General features: G+C 54.2%; 1 protein-coding gene across 2 annotated transcripts in view; it reads right to left on the minus strand.

Moving 5' to 3' along the window:
• The window catches only part of ZFHX3 (zinc finger homeobox 3), a 125,848-nt gene that overhangs the window by 21,512 nt on the left and 79,257 nt on the right, over positions 1-25,079 (minus strand). For both annotated transcript variants that reach the window (XM_079315812.1, XM_079315811.1), the window contains exon 6: positions 5,900-6,007. In XM_079315812.1, the coding sequence (XP_079171938.1) occupies positions 5,900-6,007 (108 nt within the window). The remainder of the gene's footprint in view (positions 1-5,899; positions 6,008-25,079) is intronic.

A 25,079-nucleotide genomic window follows, 5' to 3' on the forward strand; every position in this document is an offset into this window, starting at 1 on the left:
GCTGCTCCAGACCTGCACTGGGTGGGGATGGCAGTGACAGCCAGGGCTCTGGGCCCTGCAGACCTCTCCAGGCGCTGACCTGGCTCCTGTGGGTCCCACTGTCCCTGCACTGGGCACTGGCTGCTGCCAGCTGCTCACCAGTGCAGGGTTTTTGGAAGCAGAGACTGAATTCAGCCCAGCATCAGCCCAGGCTGCTGAACACCAGCTCCAGCCTTGGGAGTCACAACAGGGTATTTTCTCATCTCCCTTCTACTGTGAAGCAGCCTGCTTAGAATTAGTAACAGGTAATTAAAATGTACCATCTCCTAAGTGTCCAATTTCATTAAATCACTTGATCCAACCCCATAACCTTAATCCTTCAAAACTAGAATTATTGATGATTGTCCAAACCCAAGAATAACTGATTTGTTGCATACAGGATATTTATTTTAAGTATTAGTTTTTGAGCTGACAGCTCAGCTGGGAATTCTAACACTAGGACTGAAGTTTATTGTTGATAAACAGTCAAATGCACAAAATGACACATTCAGTCCACATCACAGATGATCACAAGAATTAAGAACTCTCTGCTACCAGGAGAAATGAGGACATGGCTTGGTGTCTGCCTGCAGAGCTCTTAGCACAGCCTGGGACTTCTGTCCCTGTAGAGAGGACAGGTCAGAATGTCCAGAGCTCAGAGTGCCCAGAAGGGCAGAGTGACACTGGAGCACAGGGAGAACCCCTGTGCCACGGCCAGCACCTGGCTCCAGCTCCAGCCCTGCAGGGCAGAAAAGGGAATTTGATGTATGCCTACATATGAGATAATACTGTTATTACTTTGACTCTTTAAATGGATTTAGTTCAGATTCACTGACTCAGGGGGAGATCTGAGTTTCTCAACAAATGCCCCTAAAAGCCAAGTGGGATGGAGTGGGGCAGCCACAGCCCTTCTGGAGATCTACCAGTCTTCACTCTTCTCATCAGCTCCTGCTTTTCAGAGGAGGAGAGACCCTCCTGGGTGCCTTCCAGAGGTGAGACAGGCACTTCCTTGCAATGGGGGCCTTTCCTTTGCTGGGTCCAGAGGCAAAGCCAGCACGGATCCCCCAGGCTGCTGCTCTCCATCCTGGTGGGAAGGAAGTCACCACCCATCTCCTACCCATCAGATTCTTTTAGCTAAAGTATCACTGACAGCCCCTTCATCTAAACTTCCATCTCCCAACCAAGCAACATAATGGAAAAGCCAATTAAATGATTATTAATTCATGCTGCTTTCCGTAAGCCAGAGGTTCTCACTCCCTGCATTCCGTAAACCAGCTCGCCACTTGCCCTAGAAATTTACAGTGGGGTTTCTGCTATTGCCATTGATTTAAACACCACCAGCCTCCAAAAGCTCCTTGCCATGAAGCCCAGCTGCTGGCCTGGGAAAGTTCCCAGCGAGACCAGGGACCTGTGCTTTGACTGCCTGATGGAAAGCAGCATTCTGTATTTGGTGGTCCTCCTTCCTCAGATCACTCCGTGTCCTCAGAGCCAGCACTCAGCACTCAGCCCTGGGGGCAGGGGGAGCTGCTGCTGTGCCCTCACAGGTCCTGTGTGCTGCTGACACCCAGGGCTGGCTGAGCTGCTCATGCCTTCCCCAGGAGCTGCCGTGATGCAGGAATGGCAGAGCCCCCCTGGGCTGCCAGGGAAGGGCAGGGGCGCCAGCACTGCCCCTCCTCAGTACAGACAGCATCTCCTCCCCAAACACTCTAATCCCCTGGAGGAGCCCCATCCCCATCAGCTGCTGTACCCCACTGCCAGGCCTGTGCTCACCTGTTGCTCTGCAGCATTTCCCAGCTCTGTATTTCACACTGACTCAACTGACAGGTAAATGCCCCACTCTTCCTCACTGCTGCTTCACAGCCCCGAAAACGGCTGAATAATTTGTTTTTCTGATGCTGTGTCATACCTTCCCACCTGCAGCGAGTACCCACAGCTGAATTCCCATTAAATATTCATAGCCAGGAGCTCCAGCCACCAGCAGGCTTCCCTGCCTTGCTCCCAGGAGCCCAGCAGTGCCCTGGCAGATGCCAGGCTGCACCAGGGCTGCCAGGGCTGGGCTCTGCTTGGCTGTCCTGTCCCAGCCAGGAGCCCTTTGTGCTGGCACCCTGGCAGGGCACAGCCCCATCCCCTCTGCACCCACACAGCCATTAAGGGCTCCACAAATGCCAGATATTAAAAAAGCAGCAAAAAGCAGCCGGGGGGAGGAGCAGGAATAGATTTCCGTCAGGATGTGCCTGACCTGTTTTTTTCAATTTCAGTAATTAGAAAGGCAGTCGGCCTGTAGGAATTATTCATAAACTGCAGGAGCTGTGCAGTATACATTTATGTTAAACATGTCAAATCCAATTGAAATCATGCCTGCCAGCACCATATTCCATAAACACACTTTTCTGTAACAATTTCCCAGCTCTCAGCAGCCCATTAATACTTCCTTTAATAGCAATCTACCACGGATTCGAATCAGGGATGGTCCATTGCACTAATTGCTCCGTTAGGTGAGCATCATGGACTAAAAAAAAAAAAAAAAAATCATTAACAAAAATAAAAGCCCTTCAGGCCAGTCCTCCAGAAAGATTTCATTTCAATCTATATTTTAAGTAGACTTTGTTTCTTGTTTCTGTGGAAAAACCCCAGATATTCTCAGTGCATTAAGGAAGCCCCTGGGAGCTGGTGATGGTTTCTCCATCAGGGACAGGAGCAGCAGCCCAGATCTGAGAGGCCTTGCAGTGCAGAGAGCAGGGCTCTAGCTCAGCACCCACCACCTACACCCTGCCTGAGAAATGAAGCTGGCACCAGCCAGGATTCCTTTCCCCCTTGCTGGTTTGCCTGTGGTAAATCTCACATTAGCCATGAGGAGATAATGCCTGACACTGAGTCATCAGGCACACAGCAGCTCCCTGCTCCAGTGTGGAGGCACTGCCATCTTCCAGAACCTTCCACAAACCACAGAGGTGTCTGGAAAGATCAACATCCAAGGAGTCCTTCTATGCAATGGAGTTTTCTTCTTGTATATTCAACTGAAAAGTATCACCTAAAAAATGTTTCTGCTTCACATTATTGCATTTAAAAATAAATACAAGGAATGAATCGATAAATTTGTTTTGCAGTTGAGACATTTTGACAAGCTGATAATGAAAACAGAGGTTTTCCCCTTGATGCTGGCACTTCCCCAGCACAGGCTGCACCTGCACCCAGAGCAGTGCAGACCCTCAGCCCTGGGCTGGGGCAGGGACATGGGCCAAGGAACTCAGTGTCTTGTCATGGATCTTGGAAACCTTCAAGAAAGTGGAGGCAATAAATCCCCTGTGTGCAGTGAGGGAACTGAGGCACAGAGGGGAGTGAATTGCTGAGGAACTGATAATGATCAAATTGAGGTGGTGAACAGCAAAAACCTCATTCCCCCTCCCCTTCCACACTCCCCACAGCTGCTTTCAGCCCACACCTCTCCTGCCCCATCCTCATCTTCAGCCACCTGGCTCAGAGGCTGCTCCCAAGGTCAGCCAGTCCATCACAGTCCTGCCTTATTCCTCAGGGCAGCTCCTCTCATCTTCTGGAAGGACCTCTGAGGAACCTTCCCAGAGAACCCACTCCAGGGCTTAAGCCACAGGCTGTACAGGAGAACTTTTAAAAATCTGTTACCTAACATCAATCTTTCTCCCTTCAATTTAAGCCTTTTGTCTTGTTGTCTGTATCCTCAACATGGAGAACAAATAATTTCCTTCCTCCCAGAAGCATTTCATGCACAAGACTTATCTTGTCCTCCTCTCTGTTCTTCTTTTAGGACAAATAAACCTGTTCATTCCATTTTCTCCTCCGGACTGAAGTTGCTCTGCTCTGGGTTGTTTTGCTGTTTGGGCTTTCTGAAACCCTGCCCAGCACCCAGTTGAGGGATGGAGAACTTTCCAGCAGTAATGAACCCACCAGTGGTACCCAGAGCAGTGTGTGTGCTTCACTCCAGCCTGTCCTGGAAAGGGGCACTGAAAGCCTCCCAAGGAGACACTGACTCCAAACAGGACCTGCCTCACACCGAGGGAAACTGGGTCGTGTTGACACGATCTGCTCTTGACAAATCTGTGCTGACTGTTCCTCATCTCATTATCCTCCCATCAGCACTTCCAAGCAGTTGTTGGGTCAATTCCCAGGAAAATCTGGGGCAGGGATGGCAGGTGTGCAGTTCCCCAGCCCCTCTCTGGGCAGGGACAAGCCCTGAGCCTGTGCCCTGTGCTCTGCTCAGCACAGGAGAGCAGCTGGCAGCTCTGAGATGCTGAGGCACTGTCAGCACACAGGTACAGCAGGGCAGGGCTCTGCAGCCATTCCCTGCCTGTGCCAGGCAGCTCAGATGCAAAGAGCCCTTCATGCTCCTCAGCTCCATGCCACTGTGCTCACAGCCTCTCCTCCTCCAGAGCTTCCCCTGCACTGCCAGCTCCCCTCCCTGCCCCAGCCCTGCTTGCCTTGGGCTCTCCTGTCCCTGCACCCTTCTCTCTGGGGCTGCCAGGTGTAACCTCACCCAGTTTTATTCCTCCTCATGCCTGAGGTCCAGGAGAACTGTGGACACAGCCACGTTCCTCGAGGGACAGAGCAGGAACAAGAGCAAGGTGTGGTCCCACTCTGCACTGACAGCAGCAACTGGTAACATCATCTTGCTCTGAATTTAAGCTCAGAGTGGTGCTGTGCCATGTTTGGAAGCAGCCTGAGCTCAGAGCCAGCACATCACACACACCCAGGCTGGTCCCCACTCCAGGGGCTCACACACCCACTCTGTGCTCTCCCTCTGCACACCCATGGAGCTCTCCCACCTCTGATCTGCTCCTTGGCTCACAAACACTGGTCAGGAATTTCACTGCCAAGGTGAAGAAATTAAACCATCCAGATTCAGCGTTTCAGAGATTCAGAGACAAAAGAGGGTTTAAAAGGTAGGTTCCTAATTTTTCCTTACATATTTTGAGGCACGATATTTGCACACAGATCAGCCTTTTTAAGTTCTTTAGGTTTGGGTAAAGAGCCCTATTCACCCCTGAAGATATTTAATCAATAAATAATACTTAACACCTGTCTGTGACACCTCATGAAATGGCTGTGCTTAAGATCACACAATCCCACACAATGAACTGAGAGTAAAAACCACCTACAGCCAAACCCAGTTGCATTTCTGGGTTAAGAATCAGTCTGTGATGGGAAGAACACACAGAGCAACCCCAGTGAGTGCAGCCCACGCTGAGAGCACAAATTCAGCAGCCACAGGGCCTGGCTTGCTCTCCCCACCAGGCAGGACACATCCTCCACTGAGACTGACACGGGCTGGGGCACAACTGCCCAGAGAAACACCACAGCCCATGGTGGGAAGACAAGGAAGAGAGAGAGACTGTCTGGGGCTCACCAAGAGGCAAGCACCAAGGCAGCAGGAGAGAAAGGTCTCTGCAGACTGGGGCATGGCACAGACCAAACAGGATCTGGAGCCACCACTCTGTGCCCTGGGCAAGGAAAATAAGTGCCACCCTCAGCAGCCTGGAGCCAGCCTGCAGGGGCAGCAAGGGGTGGGAGATGGATGGGCCTGTCCAGAGTGGCACAGAGTCATCAGCTGGTCTGTTTAACCAAGCACAGCTGGCTGCTGGCAGCAGGGCCTGTCCCTTCTCCCTCCTCCTCCCCAGGTCTGTTCCCAGAGCACCATGGCCAGTGCCAGCTGGGGCTCACAGTCACAACTCCAACACTGACTGTGCCAAGGAGCTGCACACAAAGCTTCACACAGGATGACACTTCTGTCACTGCCACGTTGTGGTCAGCTAAAAAGGTTCTGTGGACCACTGGTTTTTCCACCTCCCCTTCCTGGATTTAAAGAAAATGAGGGCCCACACAGCACCTGTGCTACATCACAGAACCATACCTGTCCATTTACTCTGGTCCTTGTCCCCTGCACTCTCTGGCTCCTTGGGAGGCTCCTCAGCATCTCCAGCTGTTTCACTGGGCCCTTCCACATCTTCACTGGGCTCTTCTGAAACAAGAAAAGCACAAAGTGTGACACAGACATGGAAGGCAGAACAGAAGTACAGGTAGCTGCCAATGAGTAAGAGCAACAGCCAAGGCTGTGTACAGGTGTTGGGTGCCAGGTATGAACATCACCCAGTGCTCTCCCACACACCTGCTGAATGGTCAAGACACAAACTGTAAAGAACTGAGAGACAAAGACAAAATGAAGACCCTCACCTCCTTCAGTCACCTGGAGCTACTGAAGTCCCCAGAGGTGCCATGTACAGTGACACGGCTGCCTGCACAGTGAGGTTCCACCCAGCCATGTCAGGGATTGCAGAAGGATAAGGGAGTGACTGGAGCCACCAGCACCTTCAGCCTCATCCTTCCTCCTCATGGCCATGCCAAGCCCATGGCAGGGTGCAGCACTGACCCTGGTCACTGCAGACACAACACCCTGCTGCACCCAGAGCACAGGAGGAGCTGGCAGCCTTGCCCCATCCCAGAGGGGAAGGTGCACACCTGAGCAGCACCACACAGGGGCAAAGGCATGGGGGGATCACTGCAGCAGTGCTGAAAGCACGAGCAGAGCAGCACCTTGTGCAGCCCAGCACACAGGGTGGGCACAGAGGCTGCTCTGGGCAGCTCCACTCCAAGGCACCTCCCAGGGGGAGTGAGGGCCTGTGGCTGCCAGACCCCTGGCCCCAGGTGTAACAGAACATTACCACCTCACTCACAGGTGTTGATGTGAGAGCCTTAACTGGCAGGGCTGACCCCACCACTGGCTCAAAAGGGCACTTTTAGGCCATTATACCCATTGCTAGGCAGGGTAGTTTAGAATTATCTGGTCATGGTAAACCCCATGAAGCCATGCAATCCTCAGATTTACCTAATGGGCTCAAGCACCAAGTCCCATCCTCCTCCTAACAAAGACAAGTCTAGAAATTCAGATTAAAAACATATATTAGCAGCGCCCTTTGAGGATATGACAGCTTATATTGGGACTGAGAGGGGAGATGGGTGGCAGCACTGACAAAGGCATCCAACATGTGGAAAGACACATCAGTGGTGGAGGGGTGAGAAGGGCAGTCTGCCATGTGAGCTGAGTGCTCAAGTTTGCTGGGAGGAGGGCTGTGAAACCAGCAGCTGGGTTCACATTTCAGAAATTAAAATTCCAATCTTTTTTCCACTCTAGGGAAAAACCACAGCAAACCATCCCCAGCCCAACCCCACGACTCTGGTGCTTTCAACCCACTTCACACAGGGCAAGGGTGTCCCTTCAGCTGGGGCAGCTGCTGTGGAAGCAGATCTTAGCTGGTTTATTAAAAACCTTTGGTAATGGGTTTCTATATTTAATTTAAATCATCATTCTAATCATTCTCTGCTGGCTCAGGTGCTCCAAGGCCCCCCTGGACAGTGTGAGGAGATGGCTCCCAATGCCCATGGCCAGCAGCCCACCAGCCAGTGCCCCAGCCCTGCTCCTGTGAGCACCAGAGCCCAGCAGAGCCCTGCCCAGCCCAGCCCAGCTCAGCCCATCAGCCAGTGCCCCAGCCCTGCTCCTGTGAGCACCAGAGCCAAGACCAGCCCAGCCCAGCCCAGCCCATGGCAGTTCCCAGCCCAGCCCAGCTCAGCCCAGCCCTGCTCAGCCCATGGCAGTTCCCAGCCCAGCCCAGCCCAGCCCGCTGAACAAAGGGCTCTGGAGCAGCAGCACTCCCAGCTGCCACCCGGAGGTGTCAGCATCGGCATGGGAGGAAGAGGAGGGCGAGCCAGGCTCAGCCTCTGGCTGGGCTCTAACCTGAGCATGTGGAAATAATACGTGTCTTCCAGTGGGCTGTCTGCTTCGAGGGGAATAAAACAGGACATTCATAAGCACTTACACCATCTGTCTTTATACCATCATCATCATCAACAAGGGAAAAAATAGCTCTTTAAAATGGATGAAAGCCCAGGCTGACAGTAACCGGAAAAATGTGAGCTATGAATACCAATAACGGGAGAAAATGATTAAAAAACAAGGCTACAAACAGCAAGTCCCCAGCAGGGCTGGGCTGCAGCTCCTGGTGTCCACCCAGCAGCAGGCTGGACACAGCACCCACAGTCCTGAGCAGAACTGTCCCTCTGAGCACAACAACTGCCCCTGGCTCCCCGCCCTGGCTGGGCACGGGGCAGGGAGCAGACAGAGCAGACCCTTCCCCTCTCCACCCTCAGCTGTCTTCTTTCTCAGAAGCAGTTTTGCTAAAGCAGGATGGGAAGGGAGCAGAGTGCAAGTCATGGACCAGGGAGGCTCTGAAGCTGCTCAGGTTGGTCCCTGTGCCCCCCTGCCCAGGGTAGGGCAAGCTCCAACTGCACTCCCCATGCTCCCCCTCCAGCTCTGCTCACCCTGCCAGCCTGAGCTGCCCCTGACCCACAGGGACTGTCCCCAGCCCTCACAGCCACGTGTGGCCCAGCACTGACAGCAGGAGCAGCAAAGCCCTCTCCTGCCAGCCCTGGGCCCCAGCAGCAGAGCAGGGCTGAAAGCACACAGCTGAGTGAAGGCACCTGGGCTTGGGTGGGGCACCCTGACTGGGAACAGGGCCACAGCACACCTGGAGGGACAGGTCTGCTCCTCCTAAGTGCACTGCAGAGCACAGAGCTTCCCTGGCACTGCAACTGTGCCACACTGCATGGCCACAGACTGTCACACTGCATGGCCACACACTGTCACACTGCATGGCCACAGACTGTGTCACACTGCATGGCCACAGACTGTCACACTGCATGGCCACAGACTGTGTGACACTGCATGGTCACAGACTGTGTGACACTGCATGGCCACAGACTGTGTGACACTGCATGGCCACACACTGTCACACTGCATGGCCACACACTGTGTCACACTGCATGGCCACAGACTGTCACACTGCATGGCCACACACTGTCACACTGCATGGCCACACACTGTGTCACACTGCATGGCCACACACTGTGTCACACTGCATGGCCACACACTGTGTGACACTGCATGGCCACACACTGTCACACTGCATGGCCACACACTGTGTCACACTGCATGGCCACACACTGTGTCACACTGCATGGTCACACACTGTGACACTGCATGGCCACACACTGTCACACTGCATGGCCACAGACTGTGTCACACTGCATGGCCACAGACTGTGTCACACTGCATGGCCACAGACTGTCACACTGCATGGCCACACACTGTCACACTGCATGGCCACACACTGTCACACTGCATGGCCACAGACTGTGTCACACTGCATGGCCACACACTGTGACACTGCATGGCCACACACTGTCACACTGCATGGCCACACACTGTGTCACACTGCATGGCCACAGACTGTGTCACACTGCATGGCCACAGACTGTGTGACACTGCATGGCCACAGACTGTCACACTGCATGGCCACAGACTGTCACACTGCATGGCCACACACTGTCACACTGCATGGCCACAGACTGTGTCACACTGCATGGCCACAGACTGTCACACTGCATGGCCACACACTGTCACACTGCATGGCCACACACTGTGTCACACTGCATGGCCACAGACTGTGTGACACTGCATGGCCACAGACTGTCACACTGCATGGCCACAGACTGTCACACTGCATGGCCACACACTGTCACACTGCATGGCCACACACTGTGTCACACTGCATGGCCACAGACTGTCACACTGCATGGCCACACACTGTCACACTGCATGGCCACACACTGTGTCACACTGCATGGCCACACACTGTGTCACACTGCATGGCCACACACTGTGTGACACTGCATGGCCACACACTGTCACACTGCATGGCCACACACTGTGTCACACTGCATGGCCACACACTGTGTCACACTGCATGGTCACACACTGTGACACTGCATGGCCACACACTGTCACACTGCATGGCCACAGACTGTGTCACACTGCATGGCCACAGACTGTGTCACACTGCATGGCCACAGACTGTCACACTGCATGGCCACACACTGTCACACTGCATGGCCACACACTGTCACACTGCATGGCCACAGACTGTGTCACACTGCATGGCCACACACTGTGACACTGCATGGCCACACACTGTCACACTGCATGGCCACACACTGTCACACTGCATGGCCACACACTGTGTCACACTGCATGGCCACAGACTGTGTCACACTGCATGGCCACAGACTGTGTCACACTGCATGGCCACAGACTGTGTGACACTGCATGGCCACAGACTGTCACACTGCATGGCCACACACTGTCACACTGCATGGCCACACACTGTCACACTGCATGGCCACAGACTGTGTCACACTGCATGGCCACACACTGTGACACTGCATGGCCACACACTGTCACACTGCATGGCCACACACTGTGTCACACTGCATGGCCACAGACTGTGTCACACTGCATGGCCACAGACTGTCACACTGCATGGCCACACACTGTCACACTGCATGGCCACACACTGTGTCACACTGCATGGCCACAGACTGTGTGACACTGCATGGCCACAGACTGTCACACTGCATGGCCACAGACTGTCACACTGCATGGCCACACACTGTGTCACACTGCATGGCCACACACTGTCACACTGCATGGCCACACACTGTCACACTGCATGGCCACACACTGTGTCACACTGCATGGCCACAGACTGTGTGACACTGCATGGCCACACACTGTCACACTGCATGGCCACACACTGTCACACTGCATGGCCACACACTGTGTCACACTGCATGGCCACAGACTGTGTGACACTGCATGGCCACAGACTGTCACACTGCATGGCCACACACTGTGTCACACTGCATGGCCACAGACTGTCACACTGCATGGCCAGGGCCAGCACTGTCCTGGGCATGGCCAGAGCCCACTGCAGCACAGGGTGCAGGATGCCCAGCACAGCTCTGAGTGAGCAGTGGTCTCCAGCTGCAGGCAGCTCCCAATCCACCCTCACCTTTGCTACCACCTGCCCCCTGCTCCCCAAAGGTGCAAGAGCTGCTGCTGTAGCATTTGTATGGGGGAATCATGTCCCTGGGAAATCTAAACAACACATCCCGTGCACGGTGCCAGAGCTCCATCCCTGAGTCCACTTTCAAAAGGAATTTTCCAGCTGCCAGGGCTCAGGTCAACACTGGGAGCAAGGAGCCCCTGGAGCCAAAGGAGCTGCTCTTCCATCCCAATCCACCTGCACCACACAAAATCCTAGGCAGAGCCTTTGCTTCCTTCATTAATAAATCATTTTAGAGAGCAGTATTTCCTTTTAATTTAAAATTAAACCATTCACTAAATGGGAGGCAGGCAGTGGGGAGGAGGCAGAAGAGCAGAAGAGTCTGGAAAATCACAAGTATCTGACTTCTGCAGAGGTCAGGGAACCTCTGACTCAGTGACACACCAAAATGAACCCAAAGTGCCACGTGCATTGCACAGGGTCACACACTGAGGGCTGGCCCTTCCACAGCCAGCAAGCTCCAGGGCTGCAGAAGCTGGCAAATGCTGATGGGACCCAGAGCAGCCTGAAGGGCCCAGACTCATTTCTCACCTGTGCTGTGGCAGGCAGGTTTTCCTTGGCAGCACAGCCCCCTCCCCCAGGGATGAGGGCATTTCTGGGGGAAGGAGCGTGCTGCTCTGCAGCCTCGGGCAGCTCCCCAGCCCAGAACATTAGCTGTCATCAACCACAATCAAATCAGCTTTGAAATATTTAGCAGTGGCTTGGAAAATGTGGCGGTGCTGCTCTGACAGGCGAGATGTGCAGACACCCATTTTCCATTATAATGGAAATATCAAGCCTGTTCTGAATATGTATAACCTAGAAAAATGTATTGATTTTTCATTCGGCATTAAAAAAATGAAATACCCTGCAGCTGTCAAAAGCCTTTTGTTAAAAGCTCATCTTTCCTGGAATGAGGTTTACCAGAAACAAGTTTTAATTGTACACAGGGTCTCTCCTTTGGAACAAAAAGAATCTCTGACGTTCCCCTTTTCAGGGTAAGGAGCCAAAAAAGGGGTCAGAAAGCCAGGCCTGACCCTGGGGCTGGGGAGGGGGCTGGGGAGGGGACAGGGCACGGTGGGCACGGGCACAGCCCAGCAGCACTGGGTGCCCAGCACTGGCCACCACCCACCTGAGCCACAGCTCAACTGTCTCCACTGGTGTGAAACTGAGTCCCCAGGGCTGGCACAGAGCTTTGGGCTCACAGCAGGGGGTCCAGGGGGGATCGATGCCCTCCCACATCCTGAGTGCCCAGGACACTGTGCCAGGCTGCCCGAGCTGTGCCAGGGACACTGTGCAGGGACACTGTGCAGGGACACTGTGCAGGGACAGTGTGCCATGGTCACTGTGCCATGGTCACTGTGCCAGGGACACTGTGCAGGGACACTGTGCCAGGGACAGTGTGCCATGGTCACTGTGCCATGGTCACTGTGCCAGGGTCACTGTGCAGGGACACTGTGCCAGGGACAGTGTGCCATGGTCACTGTGACAGGGACAGTGTGCCAGAGTCACTGTGCAGGGTCACTGTGCCAGGGTCACCGTGCCATGGTCACTGTGCCAGGGACACTGTGCCAGGGTCACTGTGCCAGGGTCACTGTGTCATGGTCACTGTGCCAGGGACACTGTGCCAGGGACACTGTGCCAGGGTCACTGTGCCAGGGTCACTGTGTCATGGTCACTGTGCCAGGGACACTGTGCCAGGGACACTGTGCAGGGTCACTGTGCCAGGGACAGTGTGGAGGGACACTGTGCAGGGTCACTGTGTCATGGTCACTGTGCCAGGGACACTGTGCCATGGTCACTATGTCATGGTCACTGTGCCAGGGACACTGTGCCAGGGACACTGTGCCATGGTCACTGTGTCATGGTCACTGTGCCAGGGACACTGTGCCAGGGACAGTGTGCAGGGACACTGTACAGGGTCACTGTGCCAGGGACACTGTGCCAGGGACACTGTACAGGGTCACTGTGCCATGGTCACTGTGCCAGGGACAGTGTGGAGGGACACTGTGCAGGGTCACTGTGCCATGGTCACTGTGCCATGGTCACTGTGCCAGGGACAGTGTGCCAGGGACACTGTGCTCGGCCAGGGAAGCCACCAGAGGCACAGGGCACAGTCCCACCCCACTGTGTGCCCATGCCCAGGGCAATGTGCTGTGCCACCAGAGCAGGGATGGAGCCCACGTGGGGGCTGAGCTCAGCTCCCTCCCAGTGCTGCTCCATCTGTGCCAGCTCCTGAGGGCATCACTGCACGTCAGCCTGGCCATTCCTACTCCTCCCTGAAAGGAAAAGCAGCATCCAGGCAGTGCAAAGCACAGGTCTGCCATGGAGCTCCAGCCTGGATGCAAAGCTGCTGGGTGGGCTCCACCTGACAAAGGGCTGCTGGCAAACAATACAATACCACAGGTACCTTGGTTTAATGACTCTTATTTCCCAGACAGCTCCACTACAGAGCATGGCCAGAGCATCTCTGCTGCTTTCACTGGCAACACAAACTGCTGACTAGTGTGCTCAGCTGAGACACACCAGAGTCACAGAATTGTTTTGGCTTGGGAGGGATCTTCAGGACCATCTTGTTCAAACCCCTGACAGTGGCAGGGACACCTTCCACTAGAGCAGATTGCATCAACCCCATCAAACCTTGAACACACACAGGGATGGAGCATGCACAAGCAAGAACCCTTCCCTGGGAGAGCAGCACCATTCTCCCACTCCCCAGGAACAAGGCTGTCCATGCTGTTTTGCAAACTGGACTATATTTTAAGCCAGTGAAACCCATCAGGGACTTACCCCCTTTAATTTCAGTAGGACTAGAAAGGCTGCTGTTATTTTCACACATGAAACATAGAAAAAAAGGCAAATTCCTTGAGCATGTTTGTAGTGGAGCGTGATGTGATTGTGTTGTCATTTATGGGAAATAATCGCAAGCCCATCTCTCCCTTTCCCCCCATTTTCCAGTCCAAATAACCATGAAAAATTACACTTCAATGTCAGGAGGACAACAAAGGAGGGGCTTTCTCCTGCGGCTTGACGGCTTTTCAGCCTCCCCTTTCTTGGACAAAAACTACCTTCAATTCTGTTTCATTTTAAATGTGATCTAACAAATGCATCTTGACAAGTTCCTTTCTCTTTTTCTTTTAAACAGTATTTTGCACAGTTTAACCTAGCTCCAAAGTGGAATCAGCTGGAAAGGAGATGCATGCAAAAACACAAACACAGATCAAACAGCAAAACAAAAGAGCCCATCTCCAGCTCCAGGTCTGCAGGGAGAGGACAGAGCTGTCTCCACACAGAGAGCTGCAGGACAAGGGTCCAGAGACAAAGGGGACAGCGGGAGGAAGAGGGGGAGGTGGATGGCAGAGGTGACAAGGCAGGAGCACAGGAAAGGTGCCCAGCCCCACTGTGTGAGGAAGGCAGCCCTGGCCTCTAAGGACACAAGGGCAGCTTTTGCAGAGTCAGGGAACCATCAGGGCTGGAAAAGCCCTCTAAGATCGAGCCCCCTGCTCCTCAGCACTGCCATGCTTCCACTGACCCATGTCCCCATGGGTCCCCAGGTACCACAGCCTCAGGGCTTTTAAAGCCTGCCAGGGATGGCCACTCCACCACTGCCCTGGGCAGCCTGTGCCAGGGCACAGCCCTTCCCAACAAGGAATGTTCCCAATACACGACCTAAACCTTCCCTGGCACAACGTGAGGCTGTTTTCCCTTATCCTGTCACTTGTTCCTTGGGAGAAGAGCACTGCAGAAAAACCAGGGAGATCCACACACAGAACCAGTGCAGAGGCCAAGCTGAAGTTAACAGCCAACTTCAGCAACTTGCAGCACAGTATATCTTGAGAACACTGTAACTATAACAAAAATGAGCTATAATTAATTCATGCTTAGCCTTAGGGGCTGAATATGCACAGGAGAGCTCCCAACAACCTTAACCCATCATTTTGCAAACCACACTTAAGTGAAACACCAAAATGTCCTCTTTCTGTTTAGCTTTTTTTTAAAATATACAACTCTTATTCTGTTCTCCCTCTCTATGGTGTTGCTCCAAGGAAAAGTTAATTAATGTCTTGCTGACCCTCTTTCTTCCCCTCCCCAACTGTTACCCAATCTCAGCAAGTTTGGAGTTCTTTTAAGCTCAACTACAAACTTTGGGAAGCCATAATTGCAGTGGCCTGGTTTAGAGCCCATTGGAAGACCCCAGCAGCCCACTGTGCCACAAGGGCCAGCAACAGGGGCAGTGCTGGGGCTGGCCCAGGGCAGGGCAGGGCAGCAGAGTCAGGGCTGGAGCATCCCAGGAGGGACAGGGCATGGACAGACACTGCAGGGGCTGAGCAGGAAGCACAGCCTGCTGAGCTGCAGTGCCAAAGGCTCTGGTGCCAATGGCCACGTCTCACCTGAGTGCAGAGGGGGGAGGAATGGCACAGGGCAGCCCTGGCACACACAGCCCCACTTCCAGTGCTGCCAGCCAGTGCCAGCAGCCCCAGAGCCCTGTGCACCTGCCAGGACCTGGGCTGGAGCAGGACAGGGAGCAGGGGGCACGGTGAGCTCTGGTGTGCACAACAAACAGGGAGAGCATCCCAGGGCTCTGCAGCCTCGGGGCACCGAGGGCAGGCTGGAGGGGTCCCACAGCACCTGCACAGATGGCAGGGATGGCCACAGCCTGCCCTGGGCTGCTCCTCCCTGCCTGTGGGTCACTGCCACTGGAAAAACGTCAGGAATTGCTCTTCCCCTTGTACTAAGGAGCTTCCAGCTTCCTGCAGCCAGCAGCCCCTTTCCCACCTCTCCTGGCTCCGGGTAATTGAAAGTGACTGCAGTTCCAGCCCTGGCTCTGCAGCACTCAGCTGCACCCACGGGTCAGGGATGGCAAGTGAAGCCTCTCCCCTCACCTCCCAGCACTGCACACACTCAGGGAGCCAGCCTGGCCAGGGCAGGGACAGGGACAGGGAGCCAGGGGAGCAGAGCAGGGACAGGGGCAGGAACAGGGACAGCCAGGGAACCACACAGGGACAGGGACAGGGACAGGGAGCCAGGGGAGCAGAGCAGGGACAGGGACAGGAACAGGGACAGCCAGGGAACCACACAGGGACAGGGACAGGGACAGGACAGTCAGAGCCAGGGCACCCAGCACAGCCCCACTGCAGCAGGGACAGGGCTGTGCACTGCAGCCTTGCACACAATGAACTGCACAGCCCTGCCAACCCTGCACTTCTGTTTTTTCCCTTTTAATTTAAAACAGCAGATGGGCTTATTTTCAAGGAAACTCCTTTACCTCCATTCTTATTTTTTTGTAGCATCAGAACCCTTTCCCCTGTGACGCTCGTGCCTCCTGACACACCAGGGAAGGATCAAGGATCCTCCACTTGTCACCAGATCCCAGGCAGGAACAGAAGGGCTGCTCCAGCTCCCAGGTGAAACACAGAGCACCAAGAAAGAGGGAAGGGCACAGAGCAGCTGCCAGTGAGACACGGAGGGTGCTGGTGGCTCTCAAGCAGGGGGCAGTGCCAGGGGCCATGCCAGGGCCCCCCAGGCACCCCGGGACGGTTTTGGGGTGTGTGTGCAGCCCCTGAGCCCAGCCCTGCACCAACCTGGGCACACCAGGTGCTCTGGGGACTGCATCCCCTGCTGCAGCCCGAGCAGGGCGCGTGCACAGGTGCTGACTCCAGCAGAGGCCTGTGATAAGAATTTATTTCTCTCAATTACAGGCCTGTCCCCAGCCTCAGTTCATCAGCACGGCCCAGGCGAGTCAATGAAAGCCCTGTAATGCACTAATCAGATGCACAGAGACTTCCTGCAGCTCCTGCTGCTCCCAGAGCACGGGAACTGTGGGCTGTGGGTCTGCAGCCCTGCCCTGTCCCTGCTCTGCCCGTGGCCAGCCCAGAGGTGCTTCTGAGCTGCTGCCTGGTGCTGCACACTGTGTGCAGGGCAGGCAGTGCAGGATATGCTTTATCTGCCCACGGGGATCCCTTGGTGCCAGAAGCTTCCAAGGATGAGTTATACATTTTCACATTGTTTTGTGGGTTTGAGTTTGATGTAAAGTATTTGTTCTCTTCAGCCCAAAACCGTTCTGAAACAACCAGTGAACGTCCTGAGCAGACAGTCTGAAGACTGCTTTCAGAGAGGAAATACAGGATGAAAATGCCAGGGAAAAATCACAGCTGAGCTCCCTTCTGGTGTCTTCAGAGAAACAGCACCTGTGCTTCTGGAGGCCTCTGTTGGGAGTGCTGCAGGTGGCAGCACAGGGAGGGCAGTGTGCCCAGCACGGGGAGATGTCCCTGCTCTCTGGGATGCCTCTGGGCTGGGGCCATTTGGTTTAAAACGAGCAAACAGCCCTTCTGCTCTTCCCTGTCCACAGGGAGCCCCAGGAGCAGGCTGTGCCCCAGGCTGTGCCCCAGGCTGGCACAAGCCACCCCTGGCAGCCTGGCCCAGCTGTGGCAGCAGGAGCCCAGGCACAGGGACACTCCTGCACTGCTCAGGGAGCATCGATCCACACGCACTTGGTGCCTTCAAAGTTGTTTATGATCAATATGCAAATTTCCCAAGCCATTGATCCCGTATTAATTTTCAATTAGGGAATCCACAAGGGGTCTCCCAGGGTCAATATCCAACAATCCAAGGTAACTCCACAGTGGAGTCTGTGGGACTGATGCTGGCCAGGCCCTGGGGCTGCTCCTGCACCTCCTGTCCTCATCCCTGGGCTGCCCTGATGCCACAGTGGTGCTGGCACTTGGGGCAAGCCCCTGGCACGAGGATTTAGGCAGCAGCCTCCACCCTGCATGCTGTGTGAGCTCCCTGTGCTAACATTTTTTGTTATTGCTGGTTATGTTTTTGTTAATTGCTGGTACTGGTGGTGTGGGAATGTCCAGTGCAGGGCTGTGACTGCAGCACCTGCAGCCAGTGCTGGGTCAGGGGGCTCCAGCAGCTTCCCAGGGACAGAGCAAGAACCCAAATGCTGCCCTACACCAAGCAACACAAGTTACAGAAACCTGAGCATCTCCAAAAACATATGAGGAGTGGGAAAGGTGCCTGTGTATTACACAAAGGTTCCAAAAAGTGAAAAAAATAATTAAAGTATCTTGAAAATGTAGAACAGCATTTCCCTTCCTAGCAACATAACCTATCCCACCAGCCACCCTCCCAGTGCCCTGGCTTTGGGAGGCCCAGAGGGAGCAAGCTGGTGCACTGGGGGGATGTCCCCTGTGCACTGGGAGCTGATGGTGTCCCCAATGCACAGGGAGCTGTGTCCCCTCCACACCAGAGCTGATGTGATGTCCCCTGAGCACCAGCCAGGCCGTGCCACCCAGGGCTCCACCACTCACTGTGCTAACCAGCACATTAGCTACCCGGGCTAATTGGTTTATGGATAACATTAATTACCATGTTGCTCATTAATGGGTGAAATCTTTATTGGTTGCATTGATCAGCGGGACTCGTTAGCGGGCTGCTAACCAATGGTGGATGTAACAAGCTCTCTTATTGGCATATCAATTAATGCAATCAATTTCTGGCCAGCGGCTGCCATTCGCTTCCCTGCTTCCTGCACTGGGGGAGACACAGGCATGTCAAGTAAGCATTTATTTAAAGGCTTTCTAATTCTTCTTGAGCTGACTTCCCAGCAGGTTTTCTGCCACACAAGGGTTTCCTGCCTCCAGAGACCTTCCCCTTTCCTCTGCTGCAGAATCAGATCTGTGACACTCCCTGCAAACTGAACCATTTCTGTGAAAATATTTATTGAGTCCGGAGAGTAGGAGCACCACAGCCAGAGGTGTGGGATTGACAAGGCAGACTGTGCAACCATGGCACTGAACAGGCTGGGGAGATTGGCAGGAGCACAAACCTGCTCCCCAAGGACAGATGGGCTCACCAGCCATGCCACAAAGCCTTCCTGCATATGGATTAATGCTAATTCCAGGGTCAGCTCCCCACATTAGCATCATTTTGCCAGGGAACAACCAGCCCTGGATACTCCTGCCCTCTCCTACCTCCCAGAGCAAAGCAAGGCTGTGTCACACCAGGCTGCACCCACACCCCAGATGGTGCTTGCAGCCACCTCCTCTGCCTCAGCCTGGCCAAGGAGAGCAGGATCACACTGCCCGTGGCACAATCAGCCAGTGATGCTCACAGGGACTAAGAGCCTCTGCTCTGATCTCAGATGTCTGCCCAGCAGGATGGATTTGAGCTCCCATGGACCCACAGCAATTCTTCCTGGCCTGATCCCCACTCCAGATCTTCACCCAAGTGATGACTAGGAAGGATCTTCCCCACCAAGCACAATAATAAATCAAACTTTATCAGAGCAGAACTATAAATCTGTGAAGACTCCAATAATTTCTAGCCATGGGAATAACACCACAAAAGTACTTTTTAAACTAATTACTCAGATTCTGAAGTGCTGCCCTAATGAGCCTTCCTTCTGCCCAGAACTTGCTAAGAGAAAAAAAAAATCTACCTTCAGTACAGTAATTACTGCTTTCCCCTTCAAACTTCTAACTGGAGATCAATGCTGCATTTTAAGACTCATTGATTTACAATTAGCCTGGCTTTCCTGCTAAAGTGTTTTTAAAGCAGAGTTTACTTTTATTTTATTTTGAAATCTCAAAGATCTGGTTCTTAGATTTTACATCCTCATGAGAGGTGTGCAGGGAGCTCACAGGGAGGCAGGCACACATTGGAACAAGAGAAGGAAACAGGCTGCATCAGGCTGAGATTAGAAATAAGAGACTGAATATTTAAGGGATAAACATGAAAAAAGAAGAGGAAAAGAAACTATGCCAGAGGAAAGGAAGAAAAAGTGGGAAAATAAGAAATATAATTGCAAAGAAATGTAGAAGTAAGGTGCAGGCTAAGGAGGGAGAGGCAGTGCTGGGTGGTGTGGAGCTGTCAGTGCCCTGTGCTCAGCAGCGTCCTGAGGAAGGCAGCAGCAGCTTTGTGTGAACAAAGGCTGGCTCAGAGCAGAGCCTGGCTGTGTGCCCCTGTCCTGCCAGAGAGCCCAGGGAGCCACCCAGGCTGGCTGCTCCAAACAGCTGCTGTCTGTGCCTTAAATAGAGCAGCCACACAGCAGCCTGCCCTGGGCTGCTCCCATCCTCACCTCCCCTTGGCACCCCTGCCCTGGGCTCTCCACACCTGGGAGCTGTCCCCAGTCCAGCAGAGGCAGCTCTGCCCAGCCTGGCTCTGAGCAGGGCCTGGGCTCAGAGCCCTCCTGAGGCTCCAGCTATTTCCAGAGCATCTCAGCACTGCTTGGTTCTGACTCATTTTTGTGTCATTTCTGCAGGAAATGAGCCACACTGGACAAGCCAGTTCAGCCTTTGCCTCCTGCTTTTCCCTTCAAACCCAACATTAGGAAGGTCTTCCAGGACTATGAGTAGGATGAGCAGCAACCCAACTGGAGACAGCCAGAGGAGCTGGGAGGCAAAGGGAGCCACTGGCAAGGGCTGGCAGTGGGTGGCTTTTGTGGGGCCACCACAGCAGGGCAGCCTGCCCTTCACTTGTGCTCTCACATATCTCATTCTTTGCTGCTGCGGGGTCCCAGGTGCCAGTGGCAGCTGATGATCCTGCAGTGATGAAAGCAAGCAAGAAAATGGGGAAGCATCTCTCCTTTTTGTGTTGCATTTTAGAGAGAGCTGCTTAGCCCCATTTCAAAGACTAATATGAAAAAAGTGCAATTAAATCCTCGAAAAACTGACAGATCAGCAAAACAAAACCACCCGGAGGAGAGCACGATTGAGCCTCATTAAGGAAGAGTTCAGGCTGTTTTTAAAACCTTTCTTAACTGGTGCCGCTCAGCAGCCGCCACTCCCAGCGCGCCGCTGCAATTAGTGTCAGAGCAGAAAGGAAAAATCAGCCTGGGAAACAGGAATGGAAGCACCAGGTCCAGGCCAAGGAAAAGGGTTGGCTGTGGTGGAAGCCCCAAATGCAGCCCCCTCCTGGGGTCTGGGCAGCGCTCACCCCTCTGAGCACTCACAGCTCAGAGCAGGGCACAGTGAATGGGCTGCACAGCCCCTGCCAGCCACAGCCCTGGCACAGCAGCCACAGCCCTGGCACAGCAGCCACAGCCCTGGAATGGCAGCCACAGCCCTGGCATGGCAGCCACAGCCCTGGCACAGCAGCCACAGCCCTGGCATGGCAGCCACAGCCCTGGAATGGCAGCCACAGCCCTGGAATGGCAGCCACAGCCCTGGCATGGCAGCCACAGCCCTGGCACAGCAGCCACAGCCCTGGCACAGCAGCCACAGCCCTGGCATGGGAGCCACAGCCCTGGAATGGCAGCCACAGCCCTGGCATGGCAGCCACAGCCCTGGAATGGCAGCCACAGCCCTGGAATGGCAGCCACAGCCCTGGCACAGCAGCCACAGCCCTGGCACGGCAGCCACAGCTCTGGAATGGCAGCCCCAGCACTGGCACAGCAACCACAGCCCTGGCATGGCAGCCATAGCCCTGGAATGGCAGCCACAGCCCTGGCACAGCAGCCACAGCCCTGGCACAGCAGCCACAGCCCTGGCATGGCAGCCATAGCCCTGGAATGGCAGCCACAGCCCTGGAATGGCAGCCACAGCTCTGGCACAGCAGCCACAGCTCTGGCACAGCAGCCTGGTGGCAATGGACAGCAAATGACCCTGAGCCAGCAGCAGCCAAGCCCTGGCAATGGGAGCTGGATAGTGCTGGGCTGTCCTGGCTGGAGTGTGCAGGGCTCACCCACCCGACACGGGCAGAGCTGCCCTTCTGCAGGGGGAGGAACCATAGCAGGGAGAAAAGATGGCAGAGAGATGAAGCCATTTTATTAAATCAGGCAAATTCTAATTTATTCTGGGGAGATGGAGGAGAGAAAATGGATTCATTCTCAGCATGCACACTCCGTATCATCTGATCCAATCCTCACTGCCAGAGGGGGAGGGGGCTCGGCCGGCTGCACTGCTCCCACAGCCCGACAACAAGATTGAAAAATGGGATCATTCTCCCTTTGGATTGCACAGCAGTCATGGGGGAACAGGCTTTTCTGAGAGCACGAGGTGCCAAGCCCTGTTTGGGGTTTGCCCCTTGGGGATGTGGAACAGGCAGCAAAAGGTGCAGAGCCCACCACAGCACCTGCACCAGCACAGCAGGCAGGGACACAGGAGAGGAAACCCTGCAGGGATCCTGCACACTGACACTGGTGTTCACCCAGCACCCACCCTCACAGCTGGCAGTGATCACCATCACTGTTCACCACTAAGAGACACTGGAATAAAGTGCCATGTCAGCAGCACTGGGGAGGTACCCACGGGATCATGCACTAGTGCAGAGAGCTCTGGAACAGCAGCACTGGCACCACCAGAGCAGCTCTGGAACAGCAGCACTGGCACCACCAGAGCAGCCCTGGAACAGCAACACTGGAACCACCAGAACAGCTCTGGAACAGCAGCACTGGAACCACCAGAACACAACTGGAACAGCAACACTGGCACCACCAGAACAGCTCTGGAACAGCAGCACTGGAACCACCAGAACAGCTCTGGAACAGCAGCACTGGCACCACCAGAGCAGCCCTGGAACAGCAGCACTGGAACCACCAGAACACAACTGGAACAGCAGCACTGGCACCACCAGAACAGCTCTGGAACAGCAGCACTGGCACCACCAGAACACAACTGGAACAGCAGCACTGGCACCACCAGAACAGCTCTGGAACAGCAGCACTGGCACCACCAGAACACAACTGGAACAGCAGCACTGGCACCACCAGAACAGCTCTGGAACAGCAGCACTGGCACCACCAGAACAGCACTGGAACAGCAACACTGGCACCACCAGAGCAGCCCTGGAACAGCAGCACTGGAACCACCAGCTCTGGTGCACAGGAGCATGGGCACTGCAGGCTGCCCATCTGCAGTGCTTCCACCCTCAGCACAACTGGGGAGCTGAGCTCCTGTGTGGCTCCAGCCAGTGTGAGCCAGCCCTCCTACCAAGGAACAAGCACCTGCAGCCCCCACTGCCCACACAGGGGGCAGGGGCACTTTGGGATGGACATGGGCAATGCTGGTGCACCCACAGACAGAGGAAGGTGAGATGCACAAAGCTCCATGGCACCAAGGTACCTCCCACTTCAGAATTAACTAGAGGAAAATGAGAACAATACATAATTAATTACAAGTGGCCAAAGAAGTCCAGAAAAACAAACAAGACCTTGCGTGAATGAGAAGAATGCCAACCCTGGCCAGGGCAGAATGCCTTGGGTCTCACTGTCCTGCACAGAAATCATTCTAGTTATGCTTGCAATGATTAAATCAACTTTTTATACAACATCCTTCCAAAGACACTTCCCTGCAGGAGCCCCCCTCCCTATAACCATCGACACTTGTCCCAGCTCAGACTGGGGCCTTGGGGGAACAGCTCTGCAGGAGGGAAAAGGCCAAGAGCCTGGGGAGAGGGGCCAAGGAGCAGCACCTGAGCACAGATTCCAAACAGGAGAAATTCCTGCTTTGCATCCAACTCCAGCATGGGCAGTGAAGCTGATTTTATGACTTATTTATTTATTTCATCTTTGATGAACAGAAGGTTAATATAAGAACAACTCCTTGGCAAACCTTTAAGGGTAATTCAAGCGACACTGATGTGAATCAATGTTCCCTTTGTGAACGCATTACTTGGCAGAAACTGGCTTTTTGTAACCCCCTTAAACCTAGCTGGCAAAACAAAAAGAGAAAAAAAAACGTCCTTCAAACAAAAGGATGAGGTGAAAATAAAGAGAGAGTCGACTGCACTTTATTCTCTTTCACAGAAGCAAATGGATTTGGTGCTTTTTATACATTAATCAATCAATATCACCGACTGTACATCAGCGGCGCAGCCAAGTTATGAATGACCTTTCTGGCAAAGAGGACACTTTTAATGCTCATAAGACTGCTCACAGCTTAGCAACTCCCCCAACTGCTGCCTGGGTGATTGCCCGGGGGGTCACAGGGACAGCCCCTGCCAGCCCGGGCACCAGGAGAGCTGGGCATGGCACAGGGACACCTCACCTGCAGCACAGGGGACAGAGAGCAGCCAGCACGCACTGACTGACAGACAGACAGACAGACACAGACAGAGAGCAGCCAGCACGCACTGACTGACAGACAGACAGACAGACACAGACAGAGAGCAGCCAGCACGCACTGACTGACAGACAGACAGACAGACACAGACAGACACAGAGAGCAGCCAGCACGCACTGACTGACAGACAGACACACAGACAGACACAGACAGAGAGCAGCCAGCACGCACTGACTGACAGACAGACAGACAGACACAGACAGAGAGCAGCCAGCACGCACTGACTGACAGACAGACAGACAGACACAGACAGAGAGCAGCCAGCACGCACTGACTGACAGACAGACAGACAGACACAGAGAGCAGCCAGCACGCACTGACTGACAGACAGACACACAGACAGACACAGACAGAGAGCAGCCAGCACGCACTGACTGACAGACAGACAGACAGACACAGAGAGCAGCCTGTCTGCCAGAGAGCAGCCAGCACACACTGATTGACAGACAGACAGACACAGACAGAGAGCAGCCAGCACGCACTGATTGACAGACATAGATACACACACAGACACACAGACACACAGACAGACACACACAGACACATAGACACACACACAGACAGACAGACAAACAGACAGACAGACACACACACACACACAGACACACAGACACAGACAAACAGACAGACACAGACACAGACAGACAGACAGACAGACAGAGCAGCAGTGGGTGCTGCAGCAGAGGTGCCTGTGCCACTGAAGTGGAAGGGCAGGGCTGGGCTGAGCACGGCTGGCAAAGGCCACATTAATCCCATTGTCTGGCCACAAAGGAGGCAGCAAAGTAGCAGTGGAGGCCGAGGAACAACCCCAAACACTCAGCCCTAATTCAGCCTTCATCACCATGGAAGGGGGATGGAAAAGGCCAGAATGCCTCAGATGAATTGGCACCCAAAGCAAGAGCAGGTCCCAGAGGAGCGCAGCAGGGTCTGCACAGGGAGCACAGGGATGGCAAAGGACAGGGCTGCGCCCTGGGCTGCCCTAACCACAGCCCTGGCAGAGGTGCAGGGGCCATTCGGGCCCCACAGCATCCCA

Source organism: Erithacus rubecula, assembly GCF_903797595.1.
Source record: "Erithacus rubecula genome assembly, chromosome: 12".
Lineage (NCBI taxonomy): Eukaryota > Metazoa > Chordata > Aves > Passeriformes > Muscicapidae > Erithacus > Erithacus rubecula.